Source organism: Corapipo altera, unplaced genomic scaffold (genome assembly GCF_003945725.1).
Source record: "Corapipo altera isolate COAL_440 unplaced genomic scaffold, ASM394572v1 22, whole genome shotgun sequence".
NCBI lineage: Eukaryota > Metazoa > Chordata > Aves > Passeriformes > Pipridae > Corapipo > Corapipo altera.
Genome location: NW_020884886.1, coordinates 6,629,914 through 6,648,681, shown reverse-complemented (window position 1 = coordinate 6,648,681; position 18,768 = coordinate 6,629,914). Strand labels below are relative to the sequence as shown.

Here is an 18,768-nt window from a genome sequence, read left to right as displayed (position 1 = left end):
CCAAAGATCATCTAAGGTTTCGCTAAAATAAAGGATCCTATGCAGACTGGATTTTGAATATTCAGGTTAAAATTACTTTTATAACTTAAATTGAAGCACCTACTGGATTTGCTGCTTGCTACACTAACTACTGCAAAATTCCAAAATTGAACATATATTTATTCCATGTATACCATTACATGGGATGTACAATGTACATTTATTTGCATCCACATCTCAGCAGGAGTGTACAGTGTCTCTTCAAAAAGGGAAAGCAGGTAGCAAGAGTAGTAAGCTGAGTGATGGGAATCTCAAAACCCCTTCTTTTGTCTTAAAGTTTATCATGAAGGGAAGGAGCATGGATATGGTTGATCCACTGAAATGTACTGATGGAAGAGACTTGTATTTGACTTGACATACTGGGCAAGAACTTAGAACAATGCCAAATCAATCCCCTCCAGAAAAACAAGTATGTAAAAAAAAACCCCTCATTTCTTTCAGTTCAGAAAAAACCCAAAACATTTCTCATTTATATCTCCATGTTTTTAATGGAAAACAAAGACAGTTTTAAAGATGAAAATGTTCTGTATTCACATGTGATCCTTAAAAAACACAAGCTATTTTGAGCAGTGAATTGCAAGCCGGCCAGTGAAAGAAGCAGCAATATGTTCCTAGGAAATTTTCATTCCTCCCTCTGTTCTGCAGAGAAATGATACTTACATTAGTTCTGAAAAACAAGCATAAGCAGAGAAATTTAAACTCAGCTATAAGCCTTCTCTACTTCTAACTCCAAAGAATGAACTTTACTGAGGACTGCAGAAATGTGTTCCTGTTTCAGTGCCATACTGCTGGGAGTGCAGAGCATTCATACTCTGGGCTTTGAAAGGCTTTGAAAACCAATCCAGGAAGTCAAACTTGGAGGTATAGCTCTTTCACAGAGACTAAAAAAATATCCATAATATGTCCCCTTCCTCATCACAGGTGTATTAGTAACATATCATGGACCTCTGGGAATATGTATCTGTGGATATGCATAAAATAGTGGTTAGAGACATTTCAGTTCTTTTCAGAAATCCTGCCCCACTGAAGAAGTGAGACCTTTCCCAGGGAAATGCACTGGAGCCAGAATTTCACTAGCACCATCAACTGGAGTTTTTTTCTCTAGAGCACATACAGGATATGCAGAGGGAAGACTCCATTTCAGTATAGAAATAAAATGTCACAGAGTCGTTGGTTAATAACTCAGAATGTTTGTGAAGGATAAAAAATGAGCTCTTAAAGAAAGCACTGAACCCCTTCAAGGCTGCACACTGTATTCCAGGTATACGTTCACTGTCAACATCCTACCTGAACATTCGACGGTGATTAATACTCCCATTCAAATGGAGGTTTTGTCAGTTTTAGGAAGGGTTGTACATCTCCATGAGCTCTGAATTTTCAGCAGTTCCTATAATTTTCAAGTGATTAATACAGCCATTCAACAAGGAGACGTTTCAAGCATTAAACAGTTAAAAGTACATTTCAGTAAAACTTCAGGGAACACTCTCGATGCTGCCTGGTTTCTTGCTGGCTCATTCAGAAAAACTGATGTTACATTATTCATTAACATTTGTAAGTGTCATCTACATGAAAATTTTACTTAATTCCATTTTTTAAATTGTGGTTAGTGAAACTTTTGCTTTTACAGACAAAATGGGTAACCACGGGAAGATTCTTAAAACTTGTTTCTTTTGGTAGACTGTGGGACTTGTTGGCCATCCAGCACTTACTGACCAAATATGTTTCCTGATTTAAAGAAACTGGCTGTGTGGTTATGTCAGTCTCAGCACCTAAGTATTGCAAGACTCGAGTCTCAGTGATTTCTCTTTAAAATGCAAAAAGCATCGAAAACCTGAAGGGCTGCAGTTCTTTTGTACTGCTGGCATGGAGGCAGGGAAGCCTGTTAGCTGGGGCAGCTCTGCCACCTGCAGCTCAGCGCCGGCAGGACCGCAGCGCCTTCACCAACCACCCAACAACCTTCCCTACTGCGAATGGAAAAAATCTCGTGGAGACAAGAGGTTTCACTGAAGAGGGTAATTGCTAATTAAATTAGCAATGGAATACATAAGCTTATGGTATGCAAAAGTAAGGTGAAAGAGAGCTTTCACATCGGTCTTTCTGCTAATCTTCACTGCTACCAGAATGAGTATCTCTTCTCAGAATAGAATGAAAACCCAGGATTAGAACAAAAATCATAAGGCTAAAACTGTCCTTGGTGTGACTGGACTGATCTCAGAGATGAATATGGTTCCCCTTACTGATGAAGGGTGGTTTGGGCTCTGTTGATAACTGAAGTATTACAGGAAATTATATGTGGATCCATATTCTCAGAACCTTCTAACCCCTGTCTGCAGTGCCTCCAGTGTCTCCTCATATAACTCCCTTCTTAAAACACACTGTGTTTTGAAACCTGTAAATGCTAGTCTTCTCCTCTAAAATAAAAAGTCATTAAAAAAATCAAATCCTTCCAGATGTTTTACTAACACACACACACACAAAAAACAAACAAAAAAAAACAAAAAACAAACAAACAAACAAACAAACAAACAAAACCAAAACATGTATTTTATTATATTCTGTACTTTCACCTCCCTGAGCCCTAAGGATATAACATTACCGTTTTGTCAAGTTGGATCCAAGCCCTGTAACTGATTAATTGTCCATAGGATCCATATAGAACTCTAGGAAAATCACTGTCACTTTATATAGTAACAAAATGTGTGCATGCATCCCTGTGTGTACTGGGCACCCACAGACAGAGGTTTCTCATGCCAAAGACTTCTCCCTCTGTGAAGCACTGTGCCCATCTCTAGTGCTGTCTCCAACTTGCAGCTATGGCAGTGAAACTGCAATGGTTCTGAGTAATGGTCAGACATCATAGCAATGAGCTCAACTAAGAAAAGATGGCTGGAAACTAATTCTAATAATACTGGGATACGAAACATCATGTGGAGTTCTTTCAGTGAATTTTAGTACTGCAGAGGGGAAATATATAATCTATTATGATACACATTGTTCCAAATATGTTTTAAAAGCTAAAAGAAACATAAATTTTCTTTGAACTTTGGGCCTTGTACAATTGCCCACACATTCTAGTGCCTGAAACATCTGGGCCTTCTGGGACAGCAAGAGCAACCTGGTGGATCAGATCCTGCATCACCTAGGACATTTCAGCTGGCACTAAACACCTATGTGTGGGCAAATGAGTCCCACCTTTAGTGTTGCCTAAGCGTGGAGATTGGAAATACCTAATTGTGTCTTGTCAAGCATTGCCATTAAAGGTTCTACATTCCTAGGAACGTAGAAATTATTTCTGTAATCAAATATCATCACTGCACTAAGTTCTTGAAGACTTTAGGGTGTTTTCCTGGGTGACTGATTTCAAGCTGTGAAGAAATTCCTTGTAGAAGTGATTGGTTTTGTTGGTGTTCCAAATATTATTAATATAGTACTACAGTAAAGACTTATATGTTTTTGTACTATCCAAGGCTTAAAAAAAATTTAAAACAGATGTTTTGAAGAAATCTCACAGAGTGAGACAAGGTGATCTGTAGAGGATAGGCAGTTTAAAGCTCAGGCTTCTTCTATATGTCAGTGAATGTAGGAGTTTAAAACATTTTTTTAGGTTTGTTTTAAGATGTCACACTGTAAAATGATGCAGTTAACCCAGCCTGCCATTTACCCTGTTCACTAGTGTTGAAAATGGCAGGTGGTTTTGGCCAACCAAGCTCTTAAATGCACCTTCTCCCTGCATTTTTAATCTTGCTTTTTGCAAAAACCAAGCTCAGTGGCAAGTTCCTCAGACTTTAGATAATTGAAGCACGATCTTTTCCTCTTTTAAAGATTTAGTTTTGAGTCACTTTAGATTTCAAGTAGGTTTTAAGGGTCACTGAAAAAGACTGTGAGATGTAATATCAATAATTGTTAATCCAGATCATTTTACACTTGTGCCAAATTCACATGAGCTAGGTGTATTTAAAACTATAGAGTGCAAGGCTCTCCTATTACTCAGGCATCCAAAGCTGACCTTATAATTTACAGACTTTAAAGGGAGAAAATGTTTGTGAATTCCCTCAAATCAGAAGAGTAATTCATGCAAGTCCATACAGCTTCCAAGTATCCAGAAGATGAGACTGTCCCATGTCCTACTGTAGGGCCCTCTGCACTCGTATTTTGACTCTGTGCACCTGAGGTCAGTCAGGTATTTCTAAATTTTGGGTCTTTATCCCATTTAATCTTGTGTGTGAAGTGAAAGAGATTATAGACAGGATTAACAATGAAGGTATCTACAGGTGGCAGGGACGGCCTGGTTCTCAGTGCACATTACAGTCGGAGCACAATAGAAAATATCTTTGCCAAGATGATAAAGAAGAAACATTCTCTTCATTGCCAACAGTAAATATATAGGGAGGAGTAAGTGTTTCATGAATAAAGTGTCCCTAAGGAAATCTTGGAAGACTCTACGTGTATATTTACATATTTTTAGTCCCAGTAACAGTAGAGTTATGTGAATCTAGTGCTCTGCCCAGGGTAACTAGTTTGTTCAGAATTATCACAGCTATCTTTTTCATGCTTGTTACTATTTGCTCATAATGAGAAAAATTAGGCAGCCATGCCAGAAACCCACTTTTGAGAACCAAAACAATGGTGTCCATGCTATCATGAATCTCTTTCTCTCTCACATACACACACACACAAACACAAAACCTGAGCAACTGTCTGCTGGTTTCAGAATAAATTGAATAAGAACTCAAAATACAACACCTCTTTCACAGCATAAACATATTTTAGGACCTGATGCGCTTAATTTTTGTTAGACTATTGACCCAGAGGAAAATCTGAGTCCAAAGTGACAGCAGAGATCTGATAGCAGCTCTCTGTCTATTAGATTATCTTGTATTTATCTACAAAAAATATGTAAAAAATTCTATGTAAGAAAAAAGTCAATGAGGCAACTGCAGATTCAATTTCTGCAACTGGAAAAAAATAATTTCTCGTACTTAAGCTCTTCGTTCTCCCTGCTGCTTTATGTTATTTCTCTTTTAACTGCTGTTAATGAAAGGCTCATCAAATGGCAGTGCCAATACACAGTAATATTTAAATGCTGAATTAGTCTCTTAGTCCTCATGGCAGCTCCCTTTCAGCTATTTTCCCTGCATACTTTGCATCTCCATTTGTATGGATGAGAGTGGGGTGCACATGGGGAGAATGGAGCAAGCACTGATCAGCTCTGCAGCACAGAGAGCAGAATTTGCCTCCTGTCATACATATTTTAAAAGCACGAAGGTAAAACATCTCCTGCTGAACTAAGTCCTAGATGCCCCTTCAGCAAAACTTGCTAAAATTAAGTCAATAACTCAAAAAAAGGCTTGGCTTAATTTATACCTTTTTGTGATTGCCATTCTAACTTCCAATAACTTGATCAACTTGTCTTACTTTTACTGTCGGTAAAAAAACTCTGCCCCTGCTTCTATATGCAATTCTGCTTTGAAAAGTGACTAAAAATGGCATGCAGAGTCCATTTTTATTCTGTGCCAGCTACTTCCTTCTCATATATGCTCAGTTAGTAAGTGAGGAACCTTTTCCTTACTTGTGCCCAGCCCTGCAAATTTCAGGTGGAACCTGCAGATCAGCCTGGAATTTTTTTCTTTCTTGTGTAGGATAACCGAAAACCAAGGATCCTGCAAGCAAGAGTAACCTCTCAATTATATGTGTGCAATTCTGTAGTCTTCTATGGCTTTGTGTGAGGTTTAAATGACTGGAAATGATCTGTGGTGATAAACAGGAGAGAAGAGAAACCAGATCAGAGTTCTTTATGCTGGAAAAAAGCAGTGAACGGTGATTTTAATTATTAAGTGAACAGATAGAAAATACATAAGACTATTTAAAAAAGAAAGATGCTTGCTTAAAATTCCATTTTTTTTTTCAGAAATCTCCACCTTATACATTCAACATTCAAGCAGACAAGGAAAATAAAATGCTTTTCTTTGTTCTCGGATGTGACATTCATGTCATAGGAAGAGAATGTATAGTCCTCGTAACACAAAAAAACTCCAAAATTATCTGAATTATTTTGCATGCAAATGCAAGATAAAAGATCATTTATGAGAAGTCCTCTTTGTGGAATGCAGCAGGTCATAAGAACACTGTGTGTACATTTTGCTGTATGGGAATGATAACCTACTATGGGCATTTTATTATTTATTAATTATTCTTTGCAGATTAAGCAATCAAGCATGAACATCTTCTAGTCTTCTAAAATCTCTGTAGCCTGAAAGACCGGAGTTGAAGTTTATCTGATATATATAAAACATACTTAGGATAGCAAATAGCGAGCAAAAGTTTTCCCAATTCAGAGAATTCAGAGTTTTATCCTGCAATTCCAGTGCAGATTAAATTGAACTTTACAAGGCATCCTCAGTTAGCAAGAGTAAAAAAAAAAAAAAAAAAAAAAGTAAGATTCCCAGTAATGTAAATACTGATCAACTGGGCCTTTGCTTGGATGAAATTGTTCTATTCTGATTTTTTCTTCCAGTTGTGTGTAATACTGGAGCCAATGCAGGAACTGATGTCAAGACATAAAACTTACAATCTAAGTCCTCGAGACTGCTTGAAGACTTGCTTATTTCAAAAATGGCAGAGAATGGTGGCCCCACCAGGTATGTTTCATTTCCAGTATTCCACTTATTTTACAGTAAAATTAATGGAGAAACAATAGGAAAATTTACTTCTAAAGGAAAGCAATTAGCACCGCTCCAAAAGAAAGCCTGAAAATTATTCTGATGTTTTATGATTTGTCTGACACAACTGATTTATGGATGTGCACATTCAGATGGTTTCACTATGACTGGGATATAATTTAGTACAAAAAAATGTGTAGATGGAATGCAAAATGCCTACTGACTCCATTAGAATTCATCGTTTATGTAATCCAGCTTCCTGCTGTGACTCTGAAATTACAGCTACAAATCATAATTAATTGTCTTTGAGACTAATATAAAGTTATTTACAGGCCTGAACCTAATCTCCTTCCTCTTACACCTCAAAATAATAATTCTCGCTTTTTTTCAGATTATAAAGGTTTGCATATCTAAGACTATTCGCACGGGTGCTCAGGTCAAATTTTGAGAAGTACAATTGCCCCTCTGTTCTTTGCCATTTAAGCAAAGCTGTGTAATCATCCTGTTTTGGCCTGAGTTTTGAAGGTTTGCAGGGAAATGGCATTCAGCAGTGCTCTCTTGGGAGTGGCAGATTTAAAGGAGTTCAAATGGTAGTTGCTCGTGTTCCACAACGGTAGGGTAGAAAGCTACCTTAGCCCTCCTCTCTGGCTGGGTCAGTTGAGGCTGTACCCTACATCAGAGTAAGGCCTGGATTTTTGTTTAGCACTTTTGCTTGCTGTGTGACCTTCAGAAAGTTACACAGTCCCTTTGAGCACCATGATAGTTCTCAGGATACTCCCATTGGTAAAATGCTTTGAAATGTCTTTATAGATAATGCCGGGACAATAAGTTTGGGTAATCCATTATACAAAATTGAAAGCAGTTTCCATTGGTTTAGGCCCAAAAATCGTTCTATGGTTTGTATGTTAAATCTACTACTATTACTATTAAACTTAGAAATTTAAAACTAGATGAAAAAATATTCTAGCACTTCTGCTTATGGATCATTTTAGTTCACGCTTTACAGTATCTGCCATTTGCTTTCCTTCTTATCATTTTATTGCAGCAGAACCCACAAGACAACCAACAACCAAACGGAGAAAAAGGAAAAACTCAACCAGCAGCACTTCCAACAGTAGTGCTGGGAACAATGCAAATAGTACCAACAGCAAGAAAAAGTCAGCTGCTGCAAATCTGAGTCTATCAAGTCAGGTACCTGTAAGTCTCGCTTTCCTTTTAGGCCTGAATCACTTACGGTGCTTTTATTCTTTCTCTACATTGTAAAGAAGGTGCATTCTTGAGCCAAAACTATCACAAGCAAAAGGCAATCTTGCACAGTGTGCTGTGGAAGCTGGGGAATTAGTGAAGAGATGTGAAGGAACTGTTCTGCAGTGCAGCTTTAACAAAGGACCCTCAAACCCAGGTGTCCTGAGGATCAGATGTGATTTTCTAAAGGCCTGGGCCAGCTCCCCTTCTTGTCAAAGGGAGTCCTTCCACTAGTGGTGGGACTAGATCGGGCCTTGTGTTTTCAGATATAGCAAGAGCCTTGCAGACTTCCGTCTGCCAAGTGCTAAGTGAGGATGTGTCCCTGTGGTGCAGGACAGTCATACCTGAAGAATCTGCTGTTCTCTCTACTTTAGTACCTTACTTCTAATTGGTGCCAGATTCAGATGCTGAACAGGAACAGGTTATGAATTAACTTACCTGTAAGGGTTATCTCTTTTTCCAACCACTCCACTTGCAGAGGGTAGATCCCTTGAAATATGGCTCTCAGCTTATCCACCCTGCTAGCTGGAACTGTTGACATCCTAATTGTACAGGGAGACACTAAGTCATTTCCAGAGTAGTAACTGTACCAGTACTAATAATGTCACATTTACTGCCTTATTCACAATATAGGGCTAATCAGTCCCCAAATTGTGACAAAGTGTGTCTTAGTCAATAAGGAGATAGCTTATGCATTTTAAAGCTTGTGAAATTAATTTTATATTATAGGAAACATAAAGTCATACCCTGGGAATAACATGCAGGGATTTTTATTGGATTTCTGATCAGCAGATAGGAAAGGACTAGGTCTCCTCTGAAGCCTGACAAAGAATATAGGCCTTTTGTTAGCACGAAGCAGACACTTCCAAGGAAACTTGAATACCCAGATAAAAAAAGAGGAGTAGACTAACACCGGTGAAATGAAATGAAGATTTTTTTTGTTTAGCAACTGATTCAGCAATCTAGTAGTTTACAGAAGCTTGGGGCTTCAGTACATTAAACTCATATTTCCTCCTTGTCATATTAACATTTTCACGTGGCTCACATCCCCAGAGTCAGATTCTTTCCCTTATATAGGCATCTCTGTGTTTTTCTGGCAGCACAAAACAGTCAGAAGCCAGCTACCTGATCCCCTGGTGACAGGGACCACTCTAACTCACTGACAGCATGCCACAAACCCCCTTGGATCAATATTCAAACATATTTAAGAAAAAAACAGCAATTAAGTGCAAACCTGAGCAACCATTTAGTTCCCTGCTGTCTCTCAAGTTTAAAAGACAATAAAATCACTTCATCTCACTACTTTCTCTCTGAGTTCAGTTCAGTAAGACCAGAATCTGACCCCCTGCCACTCTTCATCCTGCCCCTCCCTGGAGAGACAACTTTTGTTGGCTTCAGTGGTAGCCATGTATGTTTGAGTGTAATTGAGCCCTGTCACTCCTGCTGATATTGAAGCTGACTTCAGGTACTGAAAGGTTACTCCTGACACATGAAGTAGTCAAGGCTGCTCTTCCTGATGGAGATGATAGTTGAGCATCTGAGACACATTGGTGAAGTTTATCATGGTACGAGGGATGGATTTTTAGCCTTCATTTACTTTCAGGATGTTGCATAGTCAGTGTTTTTCAATATTCTTTTCTTTCTGTACCAGAGTAGCAAAATGGTCCAAACTCTTTCATATGGAGGATCAGGTTCCATTTTTAGGACACTTCTCCTTTCCATCTGCAAAGGGGAAAATGCTTAGCTGTTTGATTTGACATACTAACAGCTCTTCCTATCTTCCCCACAGCAAAGATAGCAAACCAGATGGAATTGATGGTTGGGCCACCCTGTAGGGTAGACAGAACTTGAAATAATTTTAGCAGTAGGATATTTTTGTGCAAAACTATTCAATGCTTTTCAGTTTAATAGAGAGCTGTTACCACATTTCTTCAAAATTACACATTCCTTGAAGTGGACCTTATTACAGGCATACCACTGCTTTCTGAAGTTAGCTGCCGGTAGCAGTAACTTGCTCTCTGTTTCTTTCACATAATTGTGCCTTAAAGTGTATCATTTAGTAGTTAATGTTTGGTTTCCCTTATGCAATAGAAGACAAGAGATCCTTGAATACAATCTGGTAGTTTTCAACTCATTAAAAGCTTCATTTGTCCATACAGCTTTCTGTGAATGGGACTGTCCTACTCAGTATAAAAAAACCAAAAATCTACTGAAATGATTCATTTTCAGTGTTAAAAGCATTTTCTCCCTCCTTATTAGGGAAGAGGAATGGAATCACTGCATCTTCTTTCCAGATGACTCACATAACCAGACCTAATTTCAGTTCAATTTTTCTCATCTTCCACTCTAGAGAACCCTGGCAATGGGCTCATATCCACATCAAATCTGGACTAATACGAAGTCCAGCTTTCCCTTTTTCTCCAATGATTTCTTCTCATCCAGCAAAGTCAGTCTGTCCACCATAATCACATCTAATTAAAAATTTCCTGTCACTTTTACACTTTTGTGTTGTTTTCTCTCTAATAGTAAAATAATCCTGGTTAGACAATGTTTTCTTAGCTTCTATGTAGTCTTGGTTTAGGACATTAGTAATTATTCAGTTTTGTTCCTACAGTAATGCTTTGTACACTCTGGCAAATGTGTGAATTTACCATTCAGCTCATCCACACCTCATTCACACCATTAACTTCTGTTTTTTTAATGAGATCTTCGTGCCTGGGGAGGCAAATGTCATGTTCAGGATAGTGTCCAGAAAACAGCTGAAGTACCAGCAGCTGTGACAAAGCTTGAAACTTCACAGAGTTTTGTCATTTTCCCCACAGCGCCTTCCAGCTCTTCAGATGAATACATTGGGCTGAGCCAACCTTGATTAATGAGAGGCAATGGTACTTGTCACATAGACATTCTTCTAGTTGGAGGAGGAGAAGGATGTGCCATTTCCTCTACCTGCATTATTTGTTGATCATTTCTTCAGGCAGGGAGGGTGCTGACAATACAGAGCCAAGCCCAGAAAGTGAAATCATGTGGTTGTATTTCCATGCATGGGTCAAGTTGGCACTGCACCCTGAAGCTCGGTTGGTGAAGCCTAATCAATCAGTATCATTTGTGTTCTTTGTGTTGCTTTAAATTGATTAGCACTTTCACAGCGCTGACACATTCTGATACATCTTTAATAACACTGTCTTTAAAAGTGTCTTAAGGGTCTCTGCCAGTGGGTGGGTATGCATCTTCCCTCTCATCAGTAATTTGAAAAGGTTCAGTCTTAGTCCATCCTTTTGTCTCTAACTATTGTTTATACTTTCTCAACTGTGGTAAATAAAATACAAAGTTTTGCCCTTTTGACAGTCACACTCTATTGCACTCATTTTCCCTTACGATGGTGGGAAAAACATCGATTTCTGTGATTTTGTTAGTTCTCAACCTACTGATTGCAGACTCTGTATCTCTTGTCAACATAACTCTTGTGGCCCAAGTCTCATGTTTAATATCTTTTCCACATATTTCCTACATATTTCCTACATTCTTAAAACAAATGTAGTTAGCCAGTGTGCTACATGACTGCACCACACAACTCATGCCTAGGTTGGCCCATTGCTTATCCAGTGGTGCTTTTGACTTGAATCCTGTAGATGCTGGGGCAACACACTGTAGTGTGCTGGAAGTAGAACTAAGTCCCACTAAAGTCACTCCAATAGCACAAATACAGAAACATTTTTCTCTCCAGAGGTTTTCTTCTCTCAGACCCTTGCAGGTGCAGGCTCAGTACTGCATTAGCTTGTTTTAGTGCATAAAGAAAACTGACAGAACAGGGAGACTTGAGAAGCTGCAGTCCACGCAACTGCCTTAGCCTCAGCAGATGCTGGATTGAGGTTTGTTTATGTTCTTAATCCACCCGACCTTAAGAAGAAACGTTAGCCCATTGGGCAGCAACTGGAGTTACCAGTTTCCTCTTTTCTCTAAACAAAGAGCAAAGATGGGCAAACTCCTCCTGCAAGGTTCATAGAAAACTTTTCTAATGTCAGACTTCCTATGATTCAAAGAAATTATTTATCTAATTTGGGTGTACCATTGCCTTATCACACAGCACTAATAATTTCCTCTGATATTTGAAGCTAGCTGCAGTGTTTTCCCAAATCTTTGCTCAGTTTTCAAGCCTCTTTACTGGCTAAAATCATATTCCTTAGCATTCTTTATTCTCTTCTGTTTCAAATAAAACTTTCTTGCAAGCCCAGGCCCCTATACTGTAGAATAGTGACTTGTTCACCGTGATCTGTGGATGACAGGTATATGCAAGACCATCAGAAGGGGTCCATACAGCCATTATCAAATAAATATTACTTTCTGTTAAGTTTAATAAAAACAGGGCACATTGATCCATTTTCATATATTTGAAATTTGACAGCAATGCACAACTCTCACAAACTGTAAAAACCATTGCTCCAGGCTGCTCCCAGTCATCACCACAGAAATTAATAGGTGGATTTTGCTTTCATTTACTAATGAAGATCCTGTTGAGTGTAGTACTGTAACCAGGAATCCAGTGAAATATCATTTGTGTTGGAAAGAATAAAGCATCACTACATACCACTAAGTAAATCAAACGTTCTTTGTTGCATCCAGAGTCTTAATTAGAACCTCCTTGCACTCTTTAAGCAAGTTACATACCTCAGTAATCTTTCTTTCTCTTTGTAGTTCTCTGTAAGCTCCTCAGAAGCCAAATCCATAAATAAACCTGCTAACATGGAAGGGAGCAATACAATCTCTTATGTGTTTCAGAAACAGGGGGTAGGTTTAGGTGGTTTGTAAAGGATGCTGTAGAACCACAGTTACAGTTCCAAGGCCAGAGATCAGTGTCAGAAATTATCCCATGTCTCAGAACTGTGCAATTCAGAATCCAAGATTTAGTCGTAAGGAGATGAGAGAAAATAAATTGGTTTCCAGTTTTTGCACTTTAGGAAAAATATTCCAAACAAGACCAGAATGTCAAATTAACAGGGAGGATTATGATGAGATGTGAAAGATTTTCCTCTAGAAAGTGTTTACTCTGAAGCCTAATTAAAATGTCAGTTCTGTTTCTATAGATCATTTCAACACCAACGTCAGTCTGATGTTTTTGTAGTGGAAGCAGTGAACATGATGGATATGGGCAGCAGTGGGTCTCTCAATCATTAATAATTTTTTGTGGTAAGGAGCTAAGAAGTCAGTTATTAAAATAATCACGACTAACACAATTCCATAAGAAGGAAAGCAGGAGGAGGTACCCTTCTTCTTTTGACTTAGCACTAGAGGTATGTTAGCTGCCAGAACTAGTGCAACTTTCAGTCCCTGGAGTATGAGACGTGCTTGAACAATATATTTGCTAGTGTTAGGCATTTTTAATTACCTCAGGCTTGTGAGCACTGTTCATCTACTTCTGAGAACTGAGACATCTGAGCTATGAACTAATCATTTTAACACACTGGGTGGGATCGCGTATTAACAGTAGCAAAGATGGCAGGCATAGGGATGAGGAATTTTACATGACCCAGCAGTTTACCTCCAGACTTCACAAAGACATTGTTTAGATACAGGATGATCCCAAGTTAAGAAGTTTAGTTACATAACTGGGCAGAGCAGAGCTAAATTTTGAGTCTTGGTATAAAAAAGATGAAGCCTGAGAAGTGACCGGTCTGTTAAATAGAAGTGCTTGTATTTGAGTTGTGTACAAAGTGACCTCTGTGTGTAGTTGTTATGCATCAATTAAAGTTTGGATGGCAACTAGGGTAATTTCAGGATGAAAGGTATGATATACATGAAAGCTGCTTTTGTGGTTATATTATAAAATAATACATTTCTATCACATAATGTAAAACAACCACTGCTTTATTTATAGTGCTTCACTGCAACCATATTTTACTATCATGAGACATTCCTTGACCAAAAATATTGTTTCTAATCACAGAGTAAATTAATAAGATTGAGTGACTACAGACTAAATCTTTTTTAAACTAATCTAGTCAAATATGTGCTACCATAACTAGGCCATAGCAGTGTGTGCTGCCGTGCAAGAGACTAGGGTTTAATTCTTGGATTCTGCTTCTCACTCCATGAGCAGGAGCTAGGAGCACTCCAGAGCTGCAGCCTCAACCCTGGGAGGGATGGAGCCTTGTGTCATTCAACAGCAGTGACCCCCACTGGCCAATTTAAGGAGAAGCATTGAGGGGCTCTAAAAGGAGTCACTTCCAGTCCTCCTCAGAGGTTGGTGGTCATTGCACGGGATCTAGTGAGTGGAGGTTCAATGGGGTGCACTTGGTGGGGTCTTCAGCTTTCAGTCTAAGGAGCAGAATCCTCTCTGGGGAGGAAACAGCATGTGCGCTTCCTGAGACACTATTTTTGCCTGACATAAGTGGCAAGATTGTCAAGATTTTTTTTTTAAATGTCCTGTAACTAATGCTGTGATATCTATCTTTTAAATAGAATGAGGGAAAACTCCACTAACCTCAGCATAATTGTAGTTTAATTCCCAGAGAGAGAGAGAAAGAGACTCAATGGCATGGAGGGAAATAGAAATGCAAACTGTCCTCTCAGTGGATGTCAATGTACTAAAGGAATAATATTTGCAAAGAATCTGAGAAATTAGAGGCGAAAATAGTTACAAGGTGATTGAACATCTCCCCACTGATGCACATATGTTTCCTACCACAGATTGAGATTTTTCCCAGCCCAGCATTAGGTGACCTGAGCAGCAAAGTTAGCACTGTTCCAGTGGGGTCATTAATCTTCAGTTTGCCATTATCAGTAACAGGAATTTTGTCTTAGCAGTAGGGATTGCATTTTTGTTCACTTAATGTCATCTTAGTACCCTAGTTTACATCTCCTCAGATTGACCTAAAGTGATCATCTTCCTTTCAGCACTTGCAGTTGTTAAGCATATTTACCCCTCCCAATCATTTGGTGGATGTAATACATATTTAATTCTTTCATGTAGCCTCCCCAGCCAGCTGTTCTAGCCCCACAGTGATTTTTGATACGCTTCTCTAAGTCTCATCCAAGTCACTGACCTCTTGCTCGTGTGGCAGCAGGGAGAACTTGAGGCCCGTACTCAAGAACATTGAAGTAAAGGGAACTGTTGCCACCTTGGTCTGTGATTCTGTGTTTCAGCCACTCTGGTCTTTTTGCCTGCCATATCACACTGCACACCTCAAACCCAACCTGCTGTCCTCTGCCAGGTCTCTCTTGTCATTAATGCTCTCGCAATACAATGGGGTCAGGTCTGGTTCAGCAGTGCACACTATATATTGTCTGTTGTTTAGAGAGATGGAATAAATTAGAACAAACTTTTGCTTATGAACACCTTTGTCTTTAAAACTTCTATGTCTTAAAGTTGTGTGTGAGTTTTATTTAACCAAATATTTTATGGATATATGGAATAACAAAATATAGACAAAGTGAAGAAGAAATCATGTAACAGTTTCCATATACTCAAAAATATTTTACGTAGCATAGGCTGAAAATGTGATACAAAAATTCTTCTGTATCATGCCAGCCTTTGTTGAGGGATATCAAAAAATAGTATAAACACTTAAAGGCAATAATTTGTGTTGTTTTGTGGTGAAGGAAGTACACATCTGATTAAAAAGAAACCTTATTAAATGCAAACATGTCTTCTGTTTGCTTTTTACAAATGCTTTTACATCCAAAAGGAGAACCAGATCCTCTAAAATATGAATCTGTTGTTCGCTAGGATTCTTGGAAGAGCTTGTTAAATCAGCAGGAATGAAGCTAGACATCTGGAATTACTGCACTTTTACCAAGCACTAGCTGATGCCCTGACACCTGAGCTGCATGAAAAGATGCATCCCACATATTTCTTTAGCAGTTAGCACAGCAGCCTGATTCTCTGTTGAACAGAGGGAACAAGAGAGCTCTCTGGCTTTGCACCTTTGCTTTCCAATCTCAAGTTTGCACCTTTCTATCCCATGCTGCTTAGGTTTTTTGCAGCAAATCTGTGATGCACTGGAGTACAGTAGGCGGTTTACTTGTTTTCATGGAAGGACAATTTGTACTTAAAGCAGTGATTAGATGAATTCTGTCTTTCTTGCATGCTTTAGTTTCTGATGACTACTAGCTTCATCAGTGTAATTATAATTAGCACTCTTCATCTTGCTTTTACGGTACCAGCTGGACAGATTGGTCCTCTTACTGCACAGATTGGCGGCAGGGTTGCCTACATGGAGTTAGGTGACAGGCACCATGAAATAACAGATGGTAAATTCAGGGCTTGTTGGCAATCAGCAGGTTTTTGCTAATGACTTAATTAGCTATGCAAATTGTCAAATCAGTGTGAACATTGTTTTTATCGAAAACTTTACCTAAATTAATTACCATAATTAAGTAGCAGAATGTCAAGTATATTAGATACGTAAAAGGGCTTGGCTGGCTATGGATTAGAGAGTTACCATCTTTATTAGTGTTGTGCTCCATGTTTGAGAAGTCTGAGGATAAGAAATGCATTCACTTTTAAACTACTTCTAAAATACACATATCGCAAAGTTCCAACTGAGATGCATCCTGGTGCCTTTCCAAAGAAAATGGCTCAGGAAAGAATTACTGGATAAAGGCTAAATATTTCAAGGAGGAGTTTAAAAGCAGTTTCATAGCCTGTTTGTTTGCTTAAAATCAGGCACATTTTTCAGTCTACCTGCTTTTCAGTTCTGGGGTTTCTGAGATCCAGAGCCGTGAGCATGCAGCTAGAGAGATGTGTTATAGCTTTTGATTTAATTAGAAATAAAGTGTAAGCCTGTCTCCTGCTTCCTACTATGCAGGAACTTTTAACTCTGTTGTTCAAATATCACAAAGTTAAGCGATGCAAATTCTCTAACATAATTTTTTTAAGTTGATTTTTTCTCTCTCAAGGTTTCCATATAACAAATATTGGGTGCTGTTCACAGGATGTGATGGTGGTAGGAGAACCAACTCTGATGGGAGGCGAATTTGGGGATGAAGACGAAAGGCTTATCACTAGATTAGAGAATACACAGTATGATGCAGCAAATGGCATGGATGATGAAGAAGATTTCAACAATTCACCTGCACTGGGAAATAACAGCCCATGGAACAGCAAACCTCCTGCTAACCAGGAGACAAAATCTGAAAACCCCACACCACAAGCTTCCCAATAGGTTATCCTGCAGCCGTGCCCACTGCAATGTATGTCAGTGGGTTATTAATTACTGTTTCACAGCATTCTTCAAAATAAAATTTAAAAGAAACACCTTTCAGATTATAAAGTATCTATTTCTAAACTAAAGCTATCCAATTTTTTTTCATTAGGGAAAACTCCTGTATAAGCTTCCATATACATACCTTGGAAGCATTCTCATACAACATGATACTGGCACTGACCTCGATTAAAATAATTGGAAAAGATACAACATCTCATGAAAAATTTCTGACAGTGCATTTTATTGGAAGGGGTTGTTTTTTTCCTCATCAAACAATGGCCATATTTTAAAGTCATCAGTGCTCAGGATCTCATTAACGTAACTATGTAAAACTTTTTACAATTGTAATATATTTTCTGCTTTTCAACTTGCACCTGAAATTTCTTGTTTCAGAAAAAGATCAGCTTTTAAGGAAAAGTAATTTAAAGTAACTTTCGTTCTTTCTTTAACTTTTCTTCCATCAGTTAATCATATAAAGGATCCAGCATTTTTAATTTACATTTAGCTGATGCCAGTAGATACTCTATCCATCATTTAATAAAAATACTGAAACAAGAAATGTCTTTTTTTCATCGAAGACATGAGAAATATTTTTATGTGGAAAAAGACACCCAGTCCTATGAGAGTTTATGCTTTGTAAAATTGCTGTCGATCCAGATATTTTAAAGCCATGTAATCCATTAACTTTGTGGGCAGCTTAATAAATCTAAAACTTTTGTGTTTTTATTATTGTATCTGAGTTGGCTTTGTTGTTATTTCTTTTCATAGTATATTTCTTGTATAATATTTTTGTAAAGCCCTCATTTTTTCTTTTACTTTTTTTTTTTAATTCCGGTGTATTTATGTGAAACTTTATAAAAGAAACTAATTTTTTTCATTTACATATTAATATGTTCAATTCATTATGTAAAGACACAGTGAGTCAGTGTGTTATATAATACAACTGTATTTTATGTATGCTTTGCCAATAAGTGTGCCAATAAACTGTGTTAACAAACATGCTCTTATACAGTGCATTTACAGTTCCTTGCATGCAAAACATACATGCCTGTGTGCAGGATCACACACCAAGACAAGATCACACACCAAGAATTTTTGGAAATAGTGTTTCACTGAATTTCAGTCTTTTTCCAGCAAAAGGGAAAGTCTGTACTTGGGTGTGAATCATTTACAGCTCGATTTGGTTAGACGATCTTTTTTAACAATAACGATGTGCAACACCAGGGGTGGGTTACAGTTGGGAAGGCCAAGTGTGAGGGAGTGCAGGGCATCCAGCCAGCACACCTCCATCCTGAACTTTGCATCCCTCGCCTTCCAGGGCTGGGGCTTATCAGAACAGGAATTTCCACTCTGCTGAATCCCGCCTGATAGTTGTATGATGAGTCCCTCAACTGGGGCTGAGAGGATTTTAAAAATTCTCCGTCTTTTTTCCCTTTGCTATCATATCCATTGTTCACCGAGCAAGCAAAACCCCCGGAGTGGTGCCGCTGCTCTGAGCACAGCCCAGCCTGGAAAGCCCCTCGGCTGAGCTGGGAGGCACAGACGGACACGCCTGCGTCCCGGGGCAGCTGGGAAGCCCTGCAAGGTGCACTCTGCGAGTGGCAAAGACAGGGAACGCTGCC

At 38.6% G+C, this 18,768-nt stretch overlaps 1 protein-coding gene across 10 annotated transcripts in view; it reads left to right on the top strand.

The window, feature by feature from the left end:
• LDB2 (LIM domain binding 2) overlaps positions 1-18,147 on the top strand; it is a 219,392-nt gene extending 201,245 nt beyond the window's left edge. For 2 of the 10 annotated variants that reach the window (XM_027642852.1, XM_027642856.1), the window contains 3 exons: positions 6,554-6,677; positions 7,744-7,895; positions 16,874-18,147. In XM_027642852.1, the coding sequence (XP_027498653.1) occupies positions 6,554-6,677; positions 7,744-7,895; positions 16,874-17,104 (507 nt within the window). In that variant the 3' untranslated portion in view covers positions 17,105-18,147. Of the gene's footprint in view, positions 1-6,553; positions 6,678-7,743; positions 7,896-14,037; positions 14,181-16,838 lie in introns of all 10 variants that reach the window. The other 8 variants (XM_027642859.1, XM_027642860.1, XM_027642857.1 and 5 more) reach the window with 8 other exon arrangements.
• Positions 18,148-18,768: the final 621 nt, after the last annotated feature.